The following is a 25,444-nucleotide window of genomic DNA, read 5'->3' as shown; positions in this document are numbered from 1 at the left end:
TCTCCCAAGGCCAGGGAAGGTGCACAGGCGCCATCTGGCCCCTGTTTACTGTTTACACTGGTGGCTGAAGGTGCATTAGATGTACATCCCTGAGGGTCTGGAGGCCTGACATAGATGGGCAAAGGTGTTTTCTTCGGCATAAAAAAAAGTGCCAGCAAATGTTGGTTAAAAAAAAAGAGAATAGGATGAAAACGCAGGCCATAAATAGTAATTTATTTAAAATTTAAAAAAAAAAGAGTTCCTCCAGGTTGGGTGTGGTGGCTCCCACCTGTAATCCTACCACTTTGGGAGGCCAAGGCGGTAAGACCACTTGAGCTCATTTGGAGCCCAGCCTGAGAAACATAGTGAGACCCCGTTTCTACTTAAAAAAAAAAAAATAGCTGAGTGTGGTGATGTGCACCTGTAGTGTCAGCTACTACTTGGGAGACTGAGGCAAAAGATTGCTTGAGCCCAGGAGGTGGAGGCTGCAATGATCTATGATCACGTCCCTGCACTCCAGGCTGGGCTACAGAGGGAGATTTTGTCTCAGAAAAACAAGAAAAAAAGTTTTTCTATATTTTTCTAATGTGTTAAGAGCAATTTTTAAAAATACAGATTCGAGATTTTCAAAACTAATGCTTTGTGCTGATTTTGAAGTGGAATGACTTATGTGGATAGTGGGTTCTATGGGCTGAACTATATCCCCCTCCAAATTCACAGGTCGCAGTCCTAACCCCCAGGGCATCAGACTGTGACTGTATTGGAACACAACGTCTTTAGAGAGGTGATTAAAATAAAATGAGATCACTAGGGTGGGCCCTAATCCAATAGGACTACAGACCTTATAAGAGGAGATGAGGACACAGACACACACACAGAGGGACGACCCTGTGAGGACACAGGGAGATGATGATGTCGACGAGCCAAGGAGAGAGGCTTCAGGAGGAACCAGCCCTGCTCACACCTTGATCTCAGACTTCCAGCCTCCAGGACTGTGGGAGAAGAAATCCCTTTTGCTTCAGCCCTCCTGACTCTTGTAATTTACAATGGCAGCCTTAGCAGACTAAAACACTGGGTATTAGAGAAACTTGTCCACCAGTATTTAAAAACGACGAGCGCAACATTTTCTCCCCAGTCTCCGCAGGGAGGCCAGACTTTGGGCTTCCCTCCGCGGCCAGCCAAGGTCAGCCCTCACCCCTCAGTGCTCTGCGTGAAGCCAGAACAAGCCTAACACGCTCTGCCTCCTTTGGGGATTCGGGGAGAAGCCGCGTGACTCATCCCATGGCGGCGGCTTGCATCCCAGCCGGCACCTCCATGCTGATGCTAATCCGAGCGCTGACTCACAGCCTCGCTCTGCCGGGGCTGGAGAGCAGGGGTCCAGGCAGGAAGGGAAGCAGAGGCATCCTCGAAAACAAGCGTCATGCTCCCAAAACTGGGCTGTGCCTCATGCACGCCTGATGCTCTTGGCCCAGCTGCTGCTTCCACCGGGCCCTGGCCCTGCCAAGGACCACAGGGCTATCTGCTATTTTCTGGCAGTTTTGCCCCAGGGATACAGCAGCACCCTGACCAGTAAGCTTTGATCCATTCGGGAGCCAGATAATGGTCCCCCAAAAATGGCACAGCGCAGACCTCCCGAGACTAACTTCACAGGAAAACAGGAAACGATCAGGGCTCTCAGGGGAGCCGCTTGCTGAATCACTTCTTTCTACCTGATGAGTATGCCAGAGAACAAAAGAACATGTCCTGAATAGCTCCTTACAGAGAGAAGTTTCAGAGAATCGTGCATGGGGTGAAAAGGCTCATTCGTAGGCTGTAGGGGTGTGGGGACGGCTCGCTTTATATAACACGCTCCAAGGTGGGCCGGATGTGGTGGTGCAGGCCTGTGATCCCAGCACTTATGGAGGCCAAGGTAGGAGGATCGCTTGAGCCCAGTTCAAGACCAGCCTGGGCAACGTGGCGAAACCACCTTTGCAAAAATTGTAACTAAGGAAATGATGACAGTGAAAGAGGCCAGACCTAACCGACTCTATCTTGCTTCTAACCCTTAAGCTGTCCTTGTTCATTCCTGGGCATAGGCCGAACTAACTTTGGGAACGAATTCAGTTCATGGTTTGACTCTGAAACAAAACTGATCATAGCCTTTTCCTGAAAACACCTCCTTCTTGCCTGGGGACCAGTTGGACTTTGTAGGACTAACAAATTAGCTACAAGATTAAAAATTATAGTTTAGGGCTGGGCGCAGTGGCTCAAGCCTATAATCCCAGCACTTTGGGAGGCCGATGAGGGTGGATCGCCTCAGGTCAGGAGTTCGAGACCGGCCGGAACAATATGGTGAAACCCCGTCTCTGGTAAAAATACAAAAATTAGCCGGGCATGGTGACATGTGCCTGTAGTCCCAGTTACTGGGGAGGCTGAGGCAGGAGAATTGCTTGAACCAGGGAGGCAGAGGATGCAGTGAGCCAAGATCACACCACTGCACTCAAGCCTGGGCAACAGAGTGATACTCTGTCTCGAAAAACACAAAAAAAGAAGAAAAGAAAAGAAAAATTATGGTTTAGGGGTCGTGCAGCCTCTGGCTCAAGAGTCTGAACCTCTGCAAATTGCTCCTGGGGGTAACATCACCATTGTAAAATGTAAGCGCGGTGTTTGAGATATTTTGCAGCCCCTGAACTGGATGGATCAGCTGACACCACCCAGCCCGGTAATCTGGCTCAACCAGTTCCGCCATCCACCCAGGAACAGAAAACAGCAAGAAAACCTCACTTCAACCCCCTATGGTTCCCTCTGCAACCTGACCAATCAGCCCTCCCCATTTCCCAAGCCCCTACCCGCCAAATTATCTTTTAAAACTCTGGACCCTGAATGCCTGGGGAGACTGATTTGAGTAATAATAAAACTCTGGTCTCGGGCACAGCTGGCTCTGCATGAATTACTCTTTCTCCATTACAATTCCTCCGTCTTGATAAATTGGCCCTGTTTAGGCAGGGGGCAAGGTAAACCCATTGGGCAGTTACAACGGTGAGACCCCATCTCTACAAAAAATTTCTTAAAAATTTAGCTGGGTATGATGGTGTGTGCCTGTAGCCCCAGCTCCTCGGGAGGCTGAGGTGGGAGGATCGCTTGAGCCCAGGAGTTTGAGGCTGCAGTGAGCTATGATTGCACCACTGCACTCCAGCCTGGGCAACAGAGTGAGACTCTGTCTCTAAATAAATAAATAATAAAACAATAAAAAACTACTCCCAGTGGCTTTCTGTAAAAATATTAAATTTGGTCTTTGCCTGACATTTTCAGTTAAATTGAAACCGCCTTTGCAACAATTATAACAGTGAGAAAATTACAACAGTGAAAGAGATCTGACCTAACTGACTGCATCGTGCCTGTAGCCCTCGAACAGCTCTAGTTCATTCCTGAACACAGACTCAGATAACCATAGGAGGAATTTCCAGCTTAACATTCAAACAAAGATAACAGCCCTTTTCTGAAACAAACTCCCTTCTTCCCCGGGGATCAGACTGCCTTTGAAAGACTAACAAATTAGTCACAAGATTAGAAATTATATTAACAGGTTAGGAGCCATGCAGCCGGAGGCCACAAGATTCCAAACCTCTTCAGTTGCTCCTAGGGATGACATCACTATTGTAAAACCTAAGGTTGAAGTTGAGATATTTTTTAAACCCTTCATTGAGATGCACCAGCCGGCGCCACCCAGACTGGTAATGCGGCTCAGCGAGCTCTACCGTCCCACACAAGAACAGAAGACAACAAAAAGAACCCATGTCCATCCTCTGTCATTCCACCTCCAACCAACCACTCAGCACTCCCCACGCCCGGGTCTCCTACCAGCCAAATTACACGTTAAAAAGCCCAGTGTCCAAATTTTGGGGGAAGCTGATTTGAGTCATAAAACTCCAGTCTTGGCTAGGTGCAGTGGCTCATGCCCGTAATCCCAGCTCTTTGGGAGGCTGAGGTCGGAGAAACACTTGAGGCCAGGAGTTGAAGACCAGCCTGAGCAATATAGTGAGACCCCATCTCTACAAAAATTTTTTTAAAATTAGGCAGGTGTGGTGGCACACACCTGTGGTCCTAGCTACACAGGAGGCTGAGGCGGGAGGATCGCTTGAGCCCAAGAGGTTGAGGCTGCAGTGAGCTATGATTTCACCACTGCAGTCCAGCCTGGGTAACAAAATGAAACCCTGTTTAAAGAAAAAAAAGCAAAACCTCCAGTTGATATAGGAGTTAAGAAGGAATTGGTTAATTACTTAGGCACATAGCAAGGGTATGGGAGTCCTTGGTAAGGCTTTTCTTTTTAATGAAAAGCAGCCCCAAATCATTTTCTAACAAAGAGCAGCCTGTAAAGTTGAGCTGTGGCCGGGCGTGGTGGCTCATGCCTGTAATCCCAGCACTTTGGGAGGCCGAGACGGGTGGATCACGAGGTCAGGAGATCGAGATCATCCTGGCTAACACAGTGAAACCCCGTCTCTACTAAAAATACAAAAAAATTAGCCGGGCATGGTGGCGGGCGCCTGTAGTCCCAGCTACTCGGGAGGCTGAGGCAGAAGAATGGTGTGAACCCGGGAGGCGGAGCTTGCAGTGAGCTGAGATGACGCCACTGCACTCCAGCCTGGGCGACAGAGCGAGACTCCGTCTCAAAAAAAAATAAAAAAATAAAAAAATAAAGTTGAGCTGCAGACATAGACAAGCCAGCTAGGAGCTTACATGGGTGAATGCCGGCAGGAACTAGGGCCTAGACACGTTCAAGATGGCAGCTTCATCTTCCCTCCTCTTTGTCAGCCCCATGTACAGTAAGTAGCAGACAAGATGGCACTGACCAACTGGAAAGCCCATTTACATAACAAAATTAGGGTGGGGCCACCAGCCTTCCCCACGCACTATGTAGAAGTCATACCTGATCGAACCAGTCTGTAAGCCCTATGTAAATCAGACACCACCTCCTCCAGCCTGCCTATAAAAGCTGCTGTGGTCCACAACCTCCCAACTTTTTCAGATGCTTCTCTTTCTCTCTCTCTCTTTCTCTCTCTCCCTCTCTCTCTTGCAAGGAGCTGCTCTCCTCTCTCCTTTCTTCTATTAAACTTTCAACTCCTTAACCCAACCACATGTGTCTGTGTCCTGAATTCTTTCTCAGCGTGCAACAGTGAACCCCAGGTATGTACCCCAGACAGCATAGCTGCTTCACATGCTCCCGTTCAGTCAGCTCTGTGTGAATTAAACTCTTTCTCTATTGCGATTCCCGTCTTAATAAATCAGGTCTACCTAGGTAGTAGGTAAGGGGAACCCCTTAGCTAGTTACAGAAAGATGGTGGAAGGAACTCATAGTACGTTGAGTTGAAGGTGGTCAATTCTTTTTTAGTGTTTTTTTTTGTTTTTTTGTTTTTTTTTTTTTTGAGACAGGGTCTCACTCCATGGCCCAGGCTGGAAGGTAGTGGTGCTATCATGGTTCACTGCAGCCTCAAACTTCCAGGGTCACTTCCACCTCCCGAGTAGCTGGGACCACAGGCGCACACTTCCATGCCCAGCTAATTTTTGTATTTTCTTGTAGAGACAGGGTTTCACTATTTTGCCCAGGCTGGTCTTGAACTCCTGAACTCAAGGGATCCACCCACCTTGGCCTCCTAAAATGCTGGGATTACAGGCGTGGGCCACCATGCCCGGCCAAAAGTAGACAGTTCTTGACCCCAGGAAATGAGCACCTTGTCATGAGCCCCCTCCCATCCTGAAGCTTGTCTGTGTCATAGGGAGTGAGTTCTGAGGATGGGCTACCTATAGGGCCACAGCTATTGCTCCTTTGAAGTGGACAAGCGTCATGCATTGCTTTCATTTTGTTAAAAGGATCTGATGACAACACTCGCTTCCGAGGTAACGAAGATGACGGACATCAAAATATTTTACTCCAAAATATATTGCTTTGCCTTATTTTGAAATTGCCGCTCCAGGGCCAGCAGACTGAGGTGGGGAAATTGGCATCTGTAGAGAATCTTTGCTGTTGCAGCCAGGCCTTCCCTTTCTAAGCTTTTCCTGGATGTAGGAGAGAGAAACGGAGACTCTGACACCTTTACAGGTCTGAAAAGAAACATTTACCATGGTCGTCTCTGAGCGCTGCTACCTGGGAACCTTCATCTGCATAACAAGGACCCCCTTGCTAAGCAGGCCTCTTCCTGTCTCCCTCCCATCACCTGGCTTGCCACCCGTTAAACCTGCTTTACCAACATCACCTATTTGGGGCCATGCTCTGAGCCCACATTCTTCCTGCAAAGAACAACAAATAGCAAACTCAAATAGTAAAGACATGGAATCAGCCTAGGTTCCCATCAATGGTAGACTGGATAAGGGAAATGTGGCCCATATACAATGTGGCCCATATACACAGCCATAAAAAAGAACAAGATCATGTCCTTTGCAGCAACACGGATCGAGCTGGTGGCCATTCTCCTGAGCAAACTAATGCAGGAACAGAAAACCAAATACCATGTGTTCTCATTTACAAGTGGGAGCTAAACACGGAGTACGCATTGTGAAAGGAAATTAAATTTTGTGATCCTGAACTCATTTAGTCAAAGGGAAAAGTCAAGCTGGGAACTGGGTCACACAAACCTGCCTCCCCCTTTTGGTTCCTAAATAAAATGGCTACAAGATGAAAAGCTACACGTCTCCCCCATATTTTGCCCACAAGGAAAATCCTAGTGAGCTGTGAAGATTTCACCATGACAATATGCAAATCGATAGCTTTGCAGTCACCCCCGCCCAGCAGACACAAATCATATGTGATTGCTCCCCTGCCCCATTTTGTCCAGATTATCTTATGCAACATGCAGATTCCTTGCATTTTCCCTCTGCCCCATTTGTCTATGCCGTCTTATGTAAAAAAACACAGATTCACTGAGCCAGACAAAAGCATGAATAACTCTTTTTCCCTACCCCCCTCTTCCATGAAAATTATATACTTCTCAATTTCCCCCACCCTTTCCCCTTTAAATTTGCAGCCTTCAAAATCATCTTCGGAGAAGACCACAGACCTGTCTCCTGGGGCGCGTCCTTAACCTTAACTTTGGCAAATAAATCTTTTACACTCGTCTCGTCATTTTTCTCGATTGACAACATGGACACAAAGAAGGGAACACCAGACACCAGGGCCTACTTGAGGGCGGAGGGTGGGAGGAGAGTGAGGATGGAAAAACTACCTATCAGATACTATGCTTATTACCTGGGTGATGACATAATGTGTACACCAAACCCCGGTGACAAACAATTTACCTATATAACAACCCTACACAAGGACCCCTGAACCTAACATCAAAGTTAAAAAAGATGGTCTATAAGCTTTTGCATCCCATTGGTGGTTGAGTCTTGGTTCTGAAGGTTTGCATGTATATCCACTCAATAAATTTATACGCTTTTTCTCCTGTTAATTAAGCTGCCTCATGTCAGTGATTCAGAGAAAACTTAGGGGGCCAACAGCCTTGGCTCTCACAAAGCCTAATGAGACCGTATCTTAAAAAAAGAAAGAAAAAGAAAAAAAAGTACTTCCCACATTACCAGAGCTCTTGGCACATATTAGTTTTAACCAAAAAGATGGTTACTCAAGGCCGGGCATGGTGGCTCACGTCTGTAATCCCAGCACTATGGGAGGCTGAAGAGGGCGGATCACCTGAGGTCAGGAGTTCAAGACCAGCCTGACCAACATGGTGAAACCCCATCTGTACTAAAAATACAAAAATTAGCCAGGTGTAGTGGCTCATGCCTGTAATCCCAGCACTTTGGGAGGCTGAGGCAGATGGATCACCTGAGGTCAAGAGTTCAAGACCAATCTGACCAACATGGTGAAACCCTGTCTCTACTAAAAAAACAAAAATGAGCCCGGTGTAGTGGCACATGCTTGTAATCCCAGCTACTTGGGAGGCTGAGGCAGGAGAATCACTTGAACCCGGGAGGCCAAGGTTGCAGTGAGCAGAGATCACACCACTGCACTCCAGCCTGGGCAACAAGTGAAACTCTGTCTCAAAAAAAAAAAAGAAAAGAAAAGAAAAGATGGTTACTCAATTCATTGAAGGTGTACAAAACTCTTAACAAAGGGAAAATGTTAAAATGGAGATGATGGTTTAAAATCAACCTACAGAGTGTTTTGTTATTGTTTTCTTTCTCAGTGATGACGTTTTGCTTCAGTCGTTTTCCAAACCAGAGAGGATCCGAGGGTTTCAAGGTCCCCTGGTCTCCATGAGAAAAACTCAACCAAGCCAAGAGCCTGTTTATGGCTTCTGTAGAACACGGCTTTCACTCTGGGCATAACCGCCGACCAAAAGAGTTCTCTTGCTTTTTTTCTTTTCTTTTCTTTTCTTTTTCTTTGAGACAGGATCTCAGTCTGTCACCCAAGCTGGAGTGCAGTGGCACGATCTTATCTCTGTCTGCTCACTGAAGCCTCGACCTCCTGGGCTCAAGTGATCCTCCCACCTCTGCCTCCTGAGTAGCTGGAACTACAGGCACATGCCACCATGCCTGGCTAATTTTTACATATATGTATTTTTTGTAGAGACAGGGTTTTTCCATGTTGTCCAGGCTGGTCTCAAACTCCTGGGCTCAAGCAATCCTCCCACCTCAGCCTCCCAAAGTGCTGGGATGACAGGCATGAGCCACCGCGCCCAGCCATTGAAAGTGTTTTCTATTCTGTTTGAAGTAAGCGAGCTGCGCCCCTAAAGAATTTCCAGTTTGTTGGATGCTCTCTCTCTCTCATTAGTTGTATAGTTCTTTGCTCTGTTTACTTTTACCTAAAGGGGTGTGTGTGTGTGTGTGTGTGTGTGTATGCGTGTGTGTATGTGTGGCTGCACCCACCCTCCTGGGGAACAGAAGCGGAACGGCCCAGCACAGACAGATTCTCAGAAGACAGGCACCAGCACACAGTACCCTACTCACCAAAGACTCCAGGTAGAAGGCCCAGGGCAGAGTGCAACCAGGAGCCCTAGAAAGACGACCCCTCCCACCCTCCACCCACCACCGCATGCCCAGATGTAGGGGTACCGTGCGTGTTGTCGGAGTTGCCATAACTGGAGTAGCCACCACCGCCACCTCCTGTTAGACAGAGAAGGTAGAGTTGAGGGATGTTCAGGTGTCCGAGCGTGGGGTTTCCTGCAGGTGTTGGTCTGTCCAGCTCATTGGGAATGGCAACAAGTCGTGTGAACGTGTCACTGCCAAGAGAGCTCCAAAGAGTGACCAGCAGGGGAGAGTCAAGGGTGGCCCCACCAAAGCTTCCTCTTCCCCGTGGGAAAACTCATGCCAACACTGAGCTCTGGCTATCAAAACACTTTGCCGTCACGGGACTAACATTTACCCTGGGGACTCCAAATTCACGCAGGCGCACCCGCTTCCTGCCGAGAAACTGATATGAGATCAGCCACCCCGACGCCGGATTAGAAGGACCTTCCAGCAGATGGTCTCAATCGTAAATGTTCTCAGTTTCTCCTTTCAAAAATAACTAGTAATTTTTAGTTTATTCCTGATTGTTATTGTAATAAATTCTAAGACAGCGCTCTTTATTTATTGCAAGTAAACACGGCAGAAAAGATGACTGGATGCAATCTGGTTGTCCGAAAGATGCAGGTCCAGCTTTGCAAAATACCTGGGACAAGTCCTTTATGTCTTCTAAAATAAAATTGCAGAACTAAACAGGCCAGAAACCTCACATGCTTGAAAATAAAGCCTCAAACATCACACTCTTCAGCCCAATGTTGTATGCATCTGTCTCCTATAGTCTGTACTTGTATTTCTATATGAAAGATTATTGATAGACATTCACCTCCAATTAGAGAAAACTTTATATTAGAAGTGTTTATATATGTCTGTGTGTATAAAGATAAATGTACATATATAAAGGTGTATATATACACACACACACACACACACACATACCTAAATGTATATACATATATACATGAAGGGACCTATATACACATATATAAAACAGTATGCATACATATGTAAAGGTATACACCTATATATAACAGTATAGAAACATATGTAAGCTATATATGCATATATATGGAAAGACATTTACAAATATGTGTTTATACAAATAATGCATATATACACATAAAATATATATTTATATAAGATATTTATACATATATAAAGGTTATATATAGATATATAAACATATTTATGAAGATATTTATACACATAAAGACATATACATATGCATATATAAAAGTGTATATATAAATGTACACATACATATATAAAAGCATATATAGGTATATATGTACATATAAAGATATATAAGTAAAGGTATACAATTATATATGTATAAATGTATATATTTATATAACATATACATAAAATATAAAAAGTATATAAAATGTACATGTATATAAAGATATATTAAAGATATATATAAAGATACATTAGAAGATATACATATAGACCAGGTACAGTGGCTCACGCCTGTAATCCCAACGCTTTGAGAGGCTGAGGCAGGTGGATCATGAGGTCAGGAGTTCAGGACCAGCCTGGCCAAAATGGTGAAACCCCGTCTCTACTAAAAATACAAAAATTAGCCAGGCGTGCTGGCAGGCGCCTGTAATCCCAGCTACTCAGGAGGCTGAGGCAGAGCATCACTTGAACCCGGGAGGCAGAGGTTGCAGTGAGCCAAAATTGTGCCACTGCTCTCCAGCCTGGGCGACAGAGCGAGACTCTGTCTCAAAAAAAAATAAATAAATAAAAAAGATATGTATATACATATTTAAAGACATTTATATACCTATATAAAGATATATACACATGTATATATAAAGTTGTGTGTACATATATAACACATATAAAAGTATATACACATAAAGGTATATGTGTACATATATAAAGGCATTTATACACACATATAAAGATATACACATATGTATATATAAAAGTGTATATATAAATATATACATATATAAATAAAAGCACATACGTGTAAAGGTATATATGTACATATATAAAGATGTATATAAATAAAGGCATATATTTAATTATATATGTAAAGATATATATTTATATAACATACACATAAAATATAAAAATGTATATAAAATGTATATGTATTTAAAGGTATACATGAAGATATATTTTTAAAAAGATATATTAAAAGATATACATATAAATACATAAATATATATAAAAAGCATATATCTGCATATAAATATAAAGATATATATACACATATAAAACATGTACCTATGTAAAGATATATATAAGGACATATATAAGGTCAGGATATACATCTATAAAAACATAGAAAGGTATCCACGTACTGTATATATACAAAAGCATGTATATACACACATGAAAAAAACCGTATACCTACATATGTAAATGTATTTATATATATTTAAAAGCATATATACACACAAATATAAAGATACATAAACATTTATATACACACAAATGAAGATTGATAAGCATGCAGATATATAAAGGTGTGTCTGGACATGTACACCCACACTTACACATATACAAGTCTAAACAGAAATGACCACAAGTGTTTCAGTGGACCCTCCAGTTCTGCCTGTTCATTTTGTTTCCATCCAGTCCACCAGCCTGGAGAGGCGGACAGATGCCCAGACCGCAAACCCCACTGATGCGGCCACGGGGCCTTCTCTGTCATCCCCTGCACCAGCTTATCGTCTACTCGTCACCAACTTTGCCCCAACCTCAGCTCTCTCATCCCCAACTTCAGGCCTCTCATCCCACCCTCTCTGTGCAAATTCAATGTGTCGCATCTGGGGAGGCTCGGCACCTACCTGCAGGCGGCCGCGGCCTGGGCCTGGGCGGGTAGCGTCCGTCATCACGGTCCACATCATTGAAGTAACCTGTGGGGCAGAGCACGTGGCATTGCTAATGAGACCTCTCCAAAGTTCCCCTTCACACCAGGTCTGCGCTGGGGGCACTGGGACAGGTTTTGGAGAAGAGCGTTCCGACGCCAACTGGCTCTTTGCAGGACGCCCACAGGCACCAGGAATTAAATTACCTTGTGGGCTGGCCGCCTTGCCTGCAAGGAGGCGTGTGCAGGGCCCAGAACGTCTGCAGTGTGGCCTCATATTGCTGATGTTTGCCCCTCTTCTGCTCAAAGCCCTCCCAGGGCCAACCGTGAGCTGGGGTGAAGCTCAGGCTGTCGTGTCTGCCTGCTGCCTGGATCCCTCTCTCAGGGTGCCCCGTCTCCAAATCTCCTGCCCTTCCCTCCCTCCCTGGATGTTCCCTGTTGCTCCTGCCTCTGGATCTTTGCATGCCCCTTTCCCTCTGCTTCCTCCTGGCCGTCCTTCCTGGATGAGCCAACATCACCTCTCACCATGTCCTCGTCCAGCTCTCCTTCTGCCCCACCTCCCACCTAGGCCCATCCCCTGCTCAGAATCCTCCAACATCATCTCATATCCTGCCCCTCCCTAGTCCTTAAGCAAGCCCGGAAGGAGACTCCAGGCTTTTCCTTCTCCCCAGATGGCTCCTCTTGCCCCATCAACCAGGCACCTCCCCCAGGCTTCTCCATCACCATACGCATGCTCCTAACCCCACCCCTCACGTTGGCAGTGGCCAATTCCCCAGGGAGAATTGCAGCTTCTCAGGTCCCCACAATCCACTCTCCTTTTCTCTTTCAAGTTCCTGCTCAACTATCTTGTCTGAAACCAGCACCATCCCCCTGTCTCTCTCTTGGCTCCCCAGAGCACAGCCACTACCCACCCCAACAGATTTGTTTCATCCATTCGTTCCTGCTCCTTACTGCCCTGACACATGAGACCTACCTGCTTCCTCCCAAAAAACAAAGAGGTACCTGCAAGACAGAGAAGATCCCAGAGCCCTGAGAATCCACCCTGAGAGAGCTTTCTCAATAACCCAAGGCTGCTTTGCAAGCCTCATTTCCTAAGACGTCCTTTGCTGCCCTGACAAAGTTCCGACTGCTGCGTTCACCTGTGCCTCTGCCCTCTGATGGTGTCTGTCATAGACTGAGCTACTTCAGGCTCAAATGAGATCCAAGGAGACCTTCCTTCTATGGTTCTAGACCCCGAATTAAGCCTTGGAGTCTGCCTTTCCTCTCCAAGATTGGTCTATAGATAAGTAATTAGGTCTTTGGTCTTGATCTATAAGAAATCCATGCTAATGTGCACCATTGTCACTCTAGGGGGTAGGAAACATGCTGATTGGGTTTATTAAACGTGTGAAATGCAAGCCGGGTGCAACCCAGCACTTTGGGAGGTGGAGGCGGGAGGATTGCTTGAGGCCAGGAGTTGGAGACCAGTCTGGGCAACATAGTGAGACCCCCTGTCTCTACAAAAAATACAAAAAATTATCTGGGCTTGGTGGTGTGCGCCTGTAGTCCCATCTGCCAGGAGGATCACTTGAGCCCAGGAACTGGAGGCTGCAGTTAGCTATGATCGCACCACTGCATTCCAGCCTGAGTGACACAGAGAGACCCTGTTTCAAAAAAAAAACAAATATAAAATACAAAAGGCAGAGTGGTTGTTCTGCTTTGCTTTAACATGGACCATTCCCTCAGCACAGACTCTCCAGAACTTTGGGACTGCCGGTAAGTGAGTGCCCCTAACCTGATCCCGCAGTTGCATACATCTGTGAAGTTGAAGTCGAGGTGGCATGCACAGAGGCTCTGGGGAGTTCAAGAGTCATTGCACTTGGCTTAAGAGGCTGTTTCCTAGGGCTGGGCTCAGTGGCTCACATCTGTAATCCCAGCACTTTGAGAGGTCAAGGCAGGAGGGTCACTTAAGGCCAGGAGTTTGTGACCAGCCTTGGCAACAGAGGGAAACCCTGTCCCAACACACACACATACACACACACACACACACACACACACACACACACAAAGAAAAAGAAAAAGAAAGAAAAAGAAAAAGAAAAAAAAAAATTAGCCAGGTGGAGTGCTGTGTGTCTGTAGTCCCAGCTATTCAGGAGGCTAAAGTCGGAGGATTGCTTGAGCCCAGGAGGTGGAGGCTGCAGTGAGCTGTGATCCCGCCACTGCATTTCAGCCTAGGCAACCAAGCAAGTCCCTGCCTCAAAGAAAAAATAATAAAAAAGGGATGTTTCCTAAAACAGCTTTTTTATTTTTACTGTTTTTGAGATGGAGTCTCGTTCTGTCGCCCAGGCTGGAGTGCAATGGCATGATCTCGGCTCACTGCAACTCCAACTGAACTCTGCCTCCCAGGTTCAAGTGATTCTCCTGCCTCAGCCTCTCAAGTGGTTGTGATTACAGGTACATGCCACCATGCCTGGCTAATTTTTGTATTTTAATGGAGATGGGGTTTCACCATGTTGGCCAGGCTGGTCTCGAACTCCTGACCTCAAGTGGTCTTCCCACTTCGGCCTCCCAAAGTGCTGGGATTACCTGAATGAGCCACCACGCCTGGCCTCTAAAACAGCTTTGAACAGGGAACCTCTGACATAAAGATCCCTTGTTCACGTCTTGGTGGACGAATGCTATGAATCACAAGACCAGAGCCTTTTGAGGAGGAAGAACTGTAGAGCTTTCCAGGAAATGGAGTTGACGCTATACACCCTGATGAAGGGATGTAGCGGTAAGTCTTTCATTCATGAATCCAGCTGTTTGCCTGTTGGGACTCAAGCATTAATGACTTCACTGACCTTCACCTAGGACTCATTGTGTGCCAGGCACAGCTTTCCAGACTAGGGAATGCAGCAGTGAATGAAAGGCAAAAATCCATGCCCATGTAGAGTTCTCATTCTAATTCACAGGAATCAACTAAACACAATTGCACGGCGTTGCATGTAAGAACATATCAAGCAGTATGGAGTACGGGAATGCAGAGGAAGGAACCACGTACTGGGGGAACATAGTCTAGGATACAACGCTGTGGTTTTGGAGACTTGCAGGAGGTGGGTGAGTGGGCAAAAGTGTGTTCGTTTTTCCAGGGAAGAAACACAATTCTTCAGTTGCAAGACCCAAGGGAAAAGGCACTGGGACATACCCAAAGCTTGTTTCCTTGGATTTCACGAAGAGTGCCTTGAACCCTAGGAATATGACAACATCCAAGCAACGTCCTGAAACAATCACAATCAGCGGAACTCCCAATGGTTAAAGCAGGTGGAGAGAGGAAGACACCCAGTGTATCTTAGCTTCCCCAATCTGCACACATTGGCCCCACCAATGGAATCGCCGAGACTCTTCCAACTTTACAGACCAGCGTCTCTTTCCTGAGTGTCTCACGTTCGTGAGACACAATTGCCAAGGCGGAGATGGGAAGTGCTGTAGGAACACAGGCAAAGTGGCCGCAGATAACTCTTGCAGAGGGAAGAATAAGTGAGTAGAACACAGACCAACAAAAAAAAAAAACAAGAAAAAATTGCCTTCCTCCATCATAACTTGAAATGTCTTAGTGTGCATGGTATTTTTCAGTCAATGTCATCAAAAACATTTAAATTTATTTACTATCAACTAAATGTAATCCCCAGGTGCTGGTGGATAGTAGAACTGAACTCCTCGCAAAACAATGTCTGTGCATTTCAAAAGCAATTGGTCTTTCACCATGGAGATGAGAATTTTTAAGTCATTAAATAATACTTGTATCCAACCACCCCCCCGCCTTTTTTTGAGACAGTCTCACTCTATCACCTAGATAGATTGTGCATTGGCACAATCTTGGCTCAAGGCAACCTCCGCCTCCTGGGTTCAAGTGATTCTCCTGCCTCAGCCTCCCCAGTAGCTGAGATGACAGGCACGCGTCACTCTGCCCAGCTAATTTTGTATTTTTAGTAGAAACAGGGGTTCACCATGTTGGCCGCTGGTTTCAAACTCCTGACCTCAGGTGATCTGCCTGAGGAGACCTCGGCCTCCCAAAGTGCTGGGATTACAGGCATGAAGCACTTCTTTTTTTTTTTTTTTTTTCCTTTTGAGACAGGGTCTCGCTCTCTCTCCCAGGCTGGAGTGCTGCGGCGTGATCTTAGCTCACAGCAGCCTTCGCTTTGCGGGTTCAAGCGAGTCTCCTGCTTCATCCTCCTGAGTAGCTGGATTACAGGCATGTACCACCACGCCCGGCGAATATTTGTATTTTTAGTAGAGACAGGGTTTCATCATATTGCTCAGGCTGGTGTCAAACTCCTGACCTCAAGTGATCCGCCCACCTCGGCTTCCCAAAGTGCTGGGATTACAGGCATGAGCCACTGTGCCTGGCCCCAAACACTTCTAAAATGGACTTTAATACTGATTACCAGGCTGGGCCACAATAGCTGGTGCCTGTAATCCCAGCATTTTGGGAGGCTGAGGCAGAGGATTGCTTGAGGCCGGGAGTTCAAGAAGAGCCTGAAGAACACAGCAAGATCCTGTCTCTGCAAAAAATTTGAAATATAGCCAATATAGGTGGTGAAATATAGGTGGTGCACATCTGTAGTCCTAACTACTTGAAAGGCTGAGGGAGGAAGATTGCTTGAGCCCAGGAGTTCGAGGCTGCGATTACATCACTTCACTCTGGCCAGGGCAACAGAGCGAGACCCTGTCTCCAAAATAAATAATAAAATAAAAGAGTAAAATAACATAGAATCAGATAAAATAAAGTAAAATAACATAGAATCAAATAAAATGGTAAAATAAAGTAAAATAACATAGAATCAAATAAAATAGTAAAATAAAATAAAATAAAATGAAATAAAATAAAATAAAAATAAATAAATAAATACTCATTACCTCCACTGTTGCCGGAATTGCCAGGCTGGGGTTGAGGGCGTGGCTTTGGCCTTGGGTAGATATCTGTTGGAAAACAACAGTATGATTTCAGAAAAATAATGACATCTTTCAGGTAGATACCATCTATAAATAAGAATGCCAAAGTACAGAAAAGATGTTACTGCCCATTGCTTTTACGGAGCTTATTAATCATGTAGACAACATTCATAATACCACCTCAGAGCTTACAATGAAAAAACAAAAACTTTTATTTTTGTACCCTAAACGTACACCGCCGGTGCTTTCGCAAGAAGTCCAGGGCTCTCTGAAATTAACAGGGCAGAAAGTGCGTTGTTGACCTTTCCCTGTTTGGGGCTACTACAGATGCCAGCACCATTTACAGAAGTCAGTCACTTCTATAAATGTGAGGATGAAACATCTGATCTTTTGATAGTGCGTTGTATTTCCATCTTGCTTGAGTTACACCCTTTCATTTGAATTTGCGTTGTTGTTGTTTTGAGACAGGGTCTTGCTCTGTTGCCCAGGCTGCAGTGCAGTGGTGCGATCATAGCTCCCCGCAGCCTCGAGTTCCGAGGCTCAAACAATCCTCCCACCTCAGCCGTCCATGTAGCTCAGTCTACAGGTGCATACCACCATAGTTGGCTAATTTTTAAAATTTGTGTAGAGACAAGGTCTTGCTATGTTGCCCAGGTTGGTCTCAAATTCCTGTTCTTAAGCAATCGTCCTGTCTTGCCTTCCCAAAGAGCTGGAATCATCATAGGCATGAGCCACGCTGAGCCTGGCTTCATTTGAATTTCTTAAAACTTTTTGCAACGACTTTTGCATGTTCCTCAAGTTTACCATGAGCTTTCTGCCCTAGGACTTTTTTTTTTTTAAGACGGAGTTTCGCTTTTGTCGCCCAGGCTGGAGTGCAGTGGCGTGATCTCAGCTCACGGCAACCTCTGCCTCCTGGGTTCAAACAATTCTCCTGCCTCAGCCTCCCGAGTAGCTGAGATTACAGGTGTGTGCCACCACGCCTGGCCAATTTTTGTATTTTTAGTAGAGATGGGATTTCACTATGTTGCCCAGGCTGGTCTCGAACTTCTGACCTCAGGTGATCTGCCCACCTTGGCCTCCCAAAGTGTTGGGATTACAGGCATGAGCCACCGTGCCCAGCCCTGCCCCAGGACTTTTGCAGGTGGCATTCCTTCTGTCATGACCCCTCCTGTTCCCTGTCCATCACTTTACACTCTCCCTAAATATTTGAAGAATCCATTTGTCATCTGGAAAAGCATTAATTAGCTCGTCCCTCCTGTCTCAGCTTAAATGTCCTTGGACCCTATTCAAGCAGCCGAAATGAAATAATCAGTGCAAGCTCTTTGTACAACATGAGTCTGTATCTTCAGCACCTTTTTGTCGCTGGACTAGAAACTTTATTTTCTGTACCCATTTTATATTCCTGGTACCTGGCAAGTGCTTATCCACATTGGTTCAAGAGTGAAATTACTTTAATTCACAAAAAAGGCAAGGATGCTGTTCTCAAAGTCCTTCCTCAGGACAGACGTCTCAGAACACTGCAAATCTGGGCTGAGAATGACTAGTTTTTCACTTCCCAGAATAGTCTCTCTCTCTTTCCCTTTCTCTCTCTCTTGAGACAGGGTGTTGCTCTGTTGCCCAGGCTGGAGTGCAGTGGTGAATCATAGCTCACTGCAGCCTCCACCTCCTGGGCTCAAGTGATCCTCCTACCTCAGCCTCCTGAGTATAGCTAGGACTACAGGCATGGACCACCATGCCCTGCCTAGACTCTCTTTTTTTTTTTTTGAGAAGGAGTTTTGCTGTTGTTGCCCAGGCTGGAGTGCAGTGGCACGATCTCGGCTCCCTGCAACCTCCGCCTCCTGGGTTCAAGCGATTCTCTGGCATCAGCCTCCCAAGTAGCTGGGATTACAGGTATACACCAGCATGCCCAGCTAATTTTTGTATTTTTAGTAGAGACAGGGTTTCACCATGTTGGCCAGGCTGGTCTTGAAATCCTGACTTCAGGTGATCCACCCACGTCGGCCTCTGAAAGGGCTGGGATTACAGGCACGAGCCACCACGCCCAGCCTAGACTCTCTTTTGAGGTCTCTAAAATGATACAACTGTGGGGGATTATGGAAACTTGGGGGCCAAACAGAGGAGTGGGGACTGGACACAAGGGAGCTTTGGTTTCCAGGCCAGAAGGCACTGCCCGGAGCACGAGCTGCATATTCGTGGCTTGGTTCAGGAAGTCTCTGGGTACCTCACTGTAAGGTCAGTCCTCCCTCAAAACGCCTTCATCTGTGAGCTTCCCTCCTCCATTCACACACAGAACCTCCAACTGCATTGATTCCTGGGCTTACTCCTGAGGCCTCTCTCCTTGGCTTGTAGACACCATCTTCTCCCTGTGTCCTCACAGGGTCGTCCCTCTGTGTGTGTCTGTGTCCTCATCTCCTCTTCTTATGAGATGTCTTAGTCCATTTCAGGCTGCTATCACAGAATACCAAGACTGGGTGGCTTATAAACAACAGACATTGATTCTCCCACAGTCCTGGAGGCTGGAAGTCTGAGATCCAGGTATGGGCAGGGCTGGTTCCTCCTGAGGCCTCTCTCCTGGGCTTGGAGACGCCGTCTTCTACCTGTGTCCTCACAGGGTTGTCCCTATGTGTGTGTGTGTGTGTCCTCATCTCCTTTTCTTATGAGGTGTCTTAGTCCATCTCAGGCTGCTGTCACAGAATACCATAGACTGGGTGGCTTGTAAACAACAGACATTGATTCTCCCACAGTCCTGGAGGCTGGGAGTGTGAGATCAAGATATAGTCTGGGCTGGTTCCTCCTAAGGCCTCTCTCCTGGGCTTGTAGATGCCATCTTCTCCCTGTGTCTTCATATAATCTTTCCTCTGTGTGTGTCTAAGTCCTCATCTCTTCTTATTAGGATACTAGTCCTATTGGATCAGGACCCACCCTAGCGACCTCATTTTACATTTATCTCCTTCTTAAAGGCCCCATCTCCACAGACAGTCACATTCTGAGGAAACTGGGGGGAGACATAATTCATCCCATAACAGCTTGCATCAGAAAGAATCCGTGCCTGTCTTGTTACTTTCAAGACAACATGGGGACAGGCACAGTGGCTCACACCTGTAATCCCAGCATTTTGGGAGGCCAAGGCGGGCAGATCACCTGAGGTCAGGAGTTTGAGACCAGCCTGGCCAACATGGTGAAACCCTGTCTCTGCTAAAAGTACAAAAATTAGCCGGGTGTGGTGTTGCACGCCTGTAATCCCAGTTACTCGGGAGGCTAAGGCAGGAGAATTGCTTGAACCCAGGAGGCGGAGGTTGCAGTGAGCCAAGATCATGCCATCGTGCCATTGCACTCCAGCCTGAGCAATAGAGTGAGACTCTGTCTGAAAAAAAAAAAAAAAAAAAAAAAGACAACATGGATAGGAGCTGCTGGGGTCAGAGAAAAGAATCGGTGAGCAATGCTGACATCTCTCAAAGGGACAAGCACAGACATAGGAAGCAGAGTCAACAGCTGGCCTGAGAAATGCCACAGGAGCTCATGGAAGCCAAGAAAAATGTGCTGAATTTCAAAGGACACAGAGAGAATTTTGGGTTCCTCCAGATCAAATTCTAAGGGAAAGAGACCACTGGGCTCCAAGCATGCCTGGAGCCATCTGGAGAAAGCTGGCTGGTGTGTGGTAAATACTTATAAATCCCCCAGCCACCTATCAAGTCAATGGAGGGAGAATGAGAAAGAGAACATGGAAAGGCCTAGGACATTCCATCTCTGGGGTCTTCCCAATGTTGCCCATCAACAATTGCCTTCGTTGTCTGAGGGATTGTTCCAGAACACCCCATCTTGGAGGGACGTTACACATTGTTTTCTAGGGCTCTTCCTCGTTCTCAAGATACACACTTGGGAATCTAGGCTAGCCTGGGCTCATTTGGGCTAGCCTGGGCAAGAACACTGGTTAAGGGGAATTTCTGCTCATATACCACACTATCCATAATTAACTTCCAACCAGCTTCATTTTTCCTTTTCCTTGGGTGTGTACGTTAAATTTGCTCATTTCCTGTGTTAAATACTCCATGTTCTCACGTTCAATTGTGAAAGGAAAATAAATCTTGGGACCCCAAAATCATTAAGCCAAGGGAAAAGTCAAGCTGGAAAAAAAAAGTTAGTCAGACCTGCCTCCCATTTTCTTTCCAAATAAGATAGCTACAAAAAAATTTTTTTAAGTTTTTTAAAAGCTACGTACTGTCCTCACAATCTGAGGAAAGTAAACTGTTTTGTTTACCCTAAAACAGTTCTGTGGAATTTCACCCTGGCAATGTACACCGACAGCTCATCTTCACAGGTGTGGGACAGAAAGTCATCCCCTCTGCTCCCCTGAGACAAATGCATGTCTGATTGCTTCCTCTGCCCTATTGTTGATGAAAAATGCAGATTCACTGGGCCAGACTGAGGCATAAGTACTATTCCTTTGCCCTGTCTCACATGTAAATTGAGTTTTCAGTAAAAGGCCGATCAAGGACTTAGAAGAATGCAACTAGTTGTCTCGTATCTTCCTGTGACCTGGAAGCCCCTGCTTCCAGTTGTCCCGCATTTCCAGATCAAACCAATGTACTTCTTATACATATTGATTGATATCTCCTGTCTCCCTAAAATGTGTAAAACTAAGCTGTGTCCTGACAACTTTGAGCACTTGTCATCAGGACCTCCTGAGGCTGTGTCACGGGCACGTCCTTAACCTTGGCAAAATAAACTTTGTAAACTGATTGAGACCTGTCTCAGATATTTTGGATTCACACAGTATTGATTAATAATTCAGGACTGCCATGTTAAAGGCATCAGCGTGGCTGGATTTAAGCACAACATGAAAAACCAAAGTCGGAAAGGAAGCCTCCTCTTTGTTGGGACAAGCATCAGGAGATTGAGGCTTGAGTCATGCGGGGTCACCTCCCCAGCCTGAGCCTCTCTTCCCCCACTCCTCCTCCTATTGGGGTTCATGAATCACTTTGCTGTGGGAGGGGCTGAGTGTTCACACTCTGAAGATGGCCCATCTTAAAGGATCTCGCATTTTAAGTTTTTTTTTTTTCTTATTCTTTTTTTTTTTTTTTTGAAACGGAGTCTCGCTCTGTTGCCCAGCCTGGAGTGCAGTGGCGCCATCTCAGCTTGCTACAACCTCTGCCTCCCAGGTTCAAGCGATTCTCATGCCTCAGCCTCTCGAGTTGCTGGGACTACAGGCCACGACTGATTTTTGTATTTTTAGTAGAGATGGGGTTTCACCATGTTGGCCAGGCTGGCCTTGAACTCCTGACCTCAGGTGATCCACCAGCCTCGGTCTACCAAAGTACTGGGATTACAGACGTGACCCACCATGCCCAGCCACGCATTTTAAGTCCTGATGAATTCTCTGGGAGGGAAGCCCACGGCAGTCTGTTTAACTGGGCGTTTCCCAAGTATGTTTCAGCAAGAAACACGTTCCCTGTGGAATTCCCATGAGTGCCTTGCAACATAGCCATGATCCGCAGGACAATGGTTTTTAAAAGACTAGGAGGAAATAGCAGGAGAAAAAGGTGGGTGGTGTTTGGGATTTTCATCATGAAAGAGGGGGAAAAAAGAAAGACTAGCTGGCTTAACTAATGCAGTTAAGGGTGAGGTGGTGTTTTGGGGTTTTGTTTGGTTTTGTTTGGTTTGGTTTGGTTTGGTTTTTCGAGACAGAGTCTCATTCTGTTCCCCGGCTGGAGTGCAGTGGCGCAATCTTGGCTCACTGTAACCTCCCTCTCCTGGGTTCAAGCAATTCTCGTGTCTTAGCCTCCCAAGTAGCTGGGATTATAGGCGTATGCCACCATGCCCAGCTAATTTTTGTATTTTTGGTAGAGACAGGGTTTCGCCATGTTGGCCAGGCTGGTCTCGAGCTCCTGACTTCAGGTGATCTGCCCGCCTCGGACTCCCAAAGTGCTGGGATTCCAGGCGTGAGCCCCCACGCCCAGCCTGAGGTGTAGTTTTTCAAGTGGGTGTCACCTCCCTTGGGTCTTGCTCTCTGTTTTTAATGATTCCTTGTAAGAGGAGATAATTTCTGTCCATCTGGATGTGCGTGTCTGCAATGAATGGACACGCTGTTAAGCTGTGACAGTTTAAAGCCAGAGCAAACTACCAGGAAGCTTCCAGAACCCCTCTTGATTTAGCCAGCTTCACGCTGCTCTGCCTGGCAAACATTTAAGTTTTTAAGGTTGTTGAACTGCTGATAACTTTAATGGCCAGAATCTATCTTTTCCTTTCTTCTTTCCCCTTTTCTCTTTCTCTTTCTCTCTCCATGCCCACCTCCCCCACTCTTCTCTCTCTCGTTCACTCTCTTTCTTTTTTTGAATTGCATATTTTTCAATGATGAGTGTAATAAATCTGTGGAAAAAACTGTCTGCCAAATGTTAGAAAAAATGGAGAAACCAACTCTAAAACACATAAAGTGCACAGCACACGTGGGGGTTTGGGAATGGTTAAGCCAAAGGAATTTGGAGCACTGAAAACAAGTGAGAAAAAGGACTTGTCTCTCAGCCTGATTAGCTTTCTGTGATGATAATGCAAAGTGTCCTTTGAGTATCAAACTGCCTTTGCAAAAATTATGACTGAGGAAATGATGACAGTGAAAGAGGTCAGACCTAACCAACTCCATCTTGCTTCTAACCTTTAAGCTGTCCTTGTTCTTTCCTGGGTGTGGGCCAAACTAGCCTTGGGAAGGAATTCAGTTCATGGTTTCACTCTGAAACAAAATTAAGAATGCCCCTTTCCCAAAAAGACCCCCTTCTTGCCTGGGAACCAGTCTGCCTTTGCAGGACCAAAAAATTAGCTACAAGATTAGAAATTACACTTTAGGGCTCGTGCAGCCTCTGGCTGCAAGAGTCTGAACCTCCCCAAGTTTCTCCTGGGGGTAACATCACTATTGTAAAACCTAAGATCAGTGCTTGAGATATTTTGCAGCCCCTGCACTGGATGGATCAGCTGGCACCACCCAGCCCGGTAATCTGGCTCAAGCAGGTCTGCCATCCACCCAGGAACAGAAAACAGCAAGAAAACCTCACTTCAACCCCCTATGGTTCCCTCTCCAACCTGACCAATCAGCCCTCCCCACTTCTCAAGCCCCTACCTGCCAACTTATCCTTAACAACCCTGATCCCCAGATGTTCCAGAGACTGAATGATTAATAATAAAACTCTAGCCTCCCTTAGAGCCAGCTCTGCGTGAATTACTCTTTCTCCATTGCAATTCCCCTATCTTGATAAATCAGCCCTGTCTAGGCAGCCAACAAAGTGAACCAGTTGGGTGGTGACAAGTACACCTTAGTGGTTTCTAGATGTCAAAGCAAAGGGAAAATAAGATTGTTTCTGTCCATTGGACTTTCTTGCTCCCCCCAGTGAGGAATGAAACTACATTCCCAGTAAGGGAGCTATTACACACATATTTCAAATGCAACCAGGCTAAACCTGCTAGTAAATAAAAAGGCAAACATCATCAAACCAGATTGAGAAAGAGTTTCAGGCCTGCAGATTCTTACTTCCACCGCTGTCGGGATTCTCGGGCTGTGGGTAGTAAGGTGGTTTTGGCTTTGGGTAGATATCTGTGGAGGAAACAACATTGCACCGTTAGAAAAGAAAATTGTCCTTGCCTTAGGAGCAGCCTGCAGAAACAAGCACATTAGCGTGACTATCGACCTTGCAGTTTGTTCTCATCTGCTGCCCACGGTGTGTTTATAGATTGCCATTGTCTGGTTAAAAATCACTTTGCAGATAGAAGTAAAACCTTGAAACCTGAAACTTAAAAAAAAAGGTTTCCGTTTTGTTACTAGAAGTTCGTTTTCATGGCAAGAAGCCAGTGTAGCTGTCTGCCATGACGGAAGCAAGTAATATAAAAAAGAAACCTAGGAAGAATTGTCATGGAATAAATTTACCGACAGTCCAGTGCCTGTGATGAAGATAACACCAAACCTTCTGTTCCCGGACCCAACTGGGCTGCTATTTCTCACAGCCCGATAATGAAACACCGATGAACTGGGGAGGAAGAGAGTTTTTATTTCTGCAACCTGTTACAGGGAGAAGGCCTGGAAATTATCACCAGACTAACTCAAAATTATAGTTTTCCAGAGCTTATATACCTTCCAAGCTATGTGGATATATGTGTGTGCATTTATCTAAAGACATAAGTGATTAACTTCTTTTAATCTATAACTAAGGTCTGAGTCCTGAGGATCTTCCTCAGGAGCCTCAGTGAATTGACTTAATCTAATGGGTCCAGGTGCTGGGGTGATTACCCTCATGTTGTCTCCTGCTAAATCCAGGAGGTTTGCAGAGTTCCTTCAAAGCCCCAATAAACTTGTTTGTGGAGGCCTGGGGAGTTTCTGCAGACCCCCAGTAAAAGTTGTTTAATCCTAAATGGGTCCTGTTAAGAATTCCTTCATTATTTTGTCATGCTTTAAGGCCCGGGAAAGTCCTGGGAAAAACTCTCGGTGGGCTTTTGTTACATTCCAGCCTTTGTATAGGGGCACTGGCTTTTAATATTTAACCACTCAGTCAATACTGAAACAGGTGTTGTGGGGGCCTGTGTTAGTGAGACCTGGCCTGCGACACTTCCACTCTCAGTTTCCAAGTGCTCTCACTCATACACTGTGAAAGGAACATAAATCTCGGGGCCCCCAAGTCACTAAGCTAAAGGGAAAAGTCCAGCTGGGAACTGCTTAGGGCCAACGTGCCTCCCATTCTATTCAAAGTCCCCCCTCTGCTCCCTGAGGCAGAT

The 25,444-nt window shown here is 45.9% G+C and overlaps 1 protein-coding gene across 11 annotated transcripts in view; it reads right to left on the bottom strand.

Moving 5' to 3' along the window:
• Positions 1-25,444, bottom strand: part of XG (Xg glycoprotein (Xg blood group)) — a 64,770-nt gene that overhangs the window by 9,293 nt on the left and 30,033 nt on the right. For 5 of the 11 annotated variants that reach the window (XM_063601866.1, XM_003814387.4, XM_003814386.4 and 2 more), the window contains 4 exons: positions 24,210-24,272; positions 16,658-16,720; positions 11,760-11,828; positions 9,007-9,057 (listed from right to left, as the gene is read on the bottom strand). In XM_063601866.1, the coding sequence (XP_063457936.1) occupies positions 9,007-9,057; positions 11,760-11,828; positions 16,658-16,720; positions 24,210-24,272 (246 nt within the window). Of the gene's footprint in view, positions 1-9,006; positions 9,058-11,759; positions 11,829-16,654; positions 16,721-24,209; positions 24,273-25,444 lie in introns of all 11 variants that reach the window. The other 6 variants (XM_063601865.1, XM_063601862.1, XM_063601861.1 and 3 more) reach the window with 3 other exon arrangements.

This window comes from Pan paniscus, chromosome X (assembly GCF_029289425.2).
Source record: "Pan paniscus chromosome X, NHGRI_mPanPan1-v2.0_pri, whole genome shotgun sequence".
NCBI classification, from domain to species: domain Eukaryota; kingdom Metazoa; phylum Chordata; class Mammalia; order Primates; family Hominidae; genus Pan; species Pan paniscus.
Note: the sequence above shows the minus strand (reverse complement) of the source record. Positions and strands in the feature narration are given on the sequence as shown.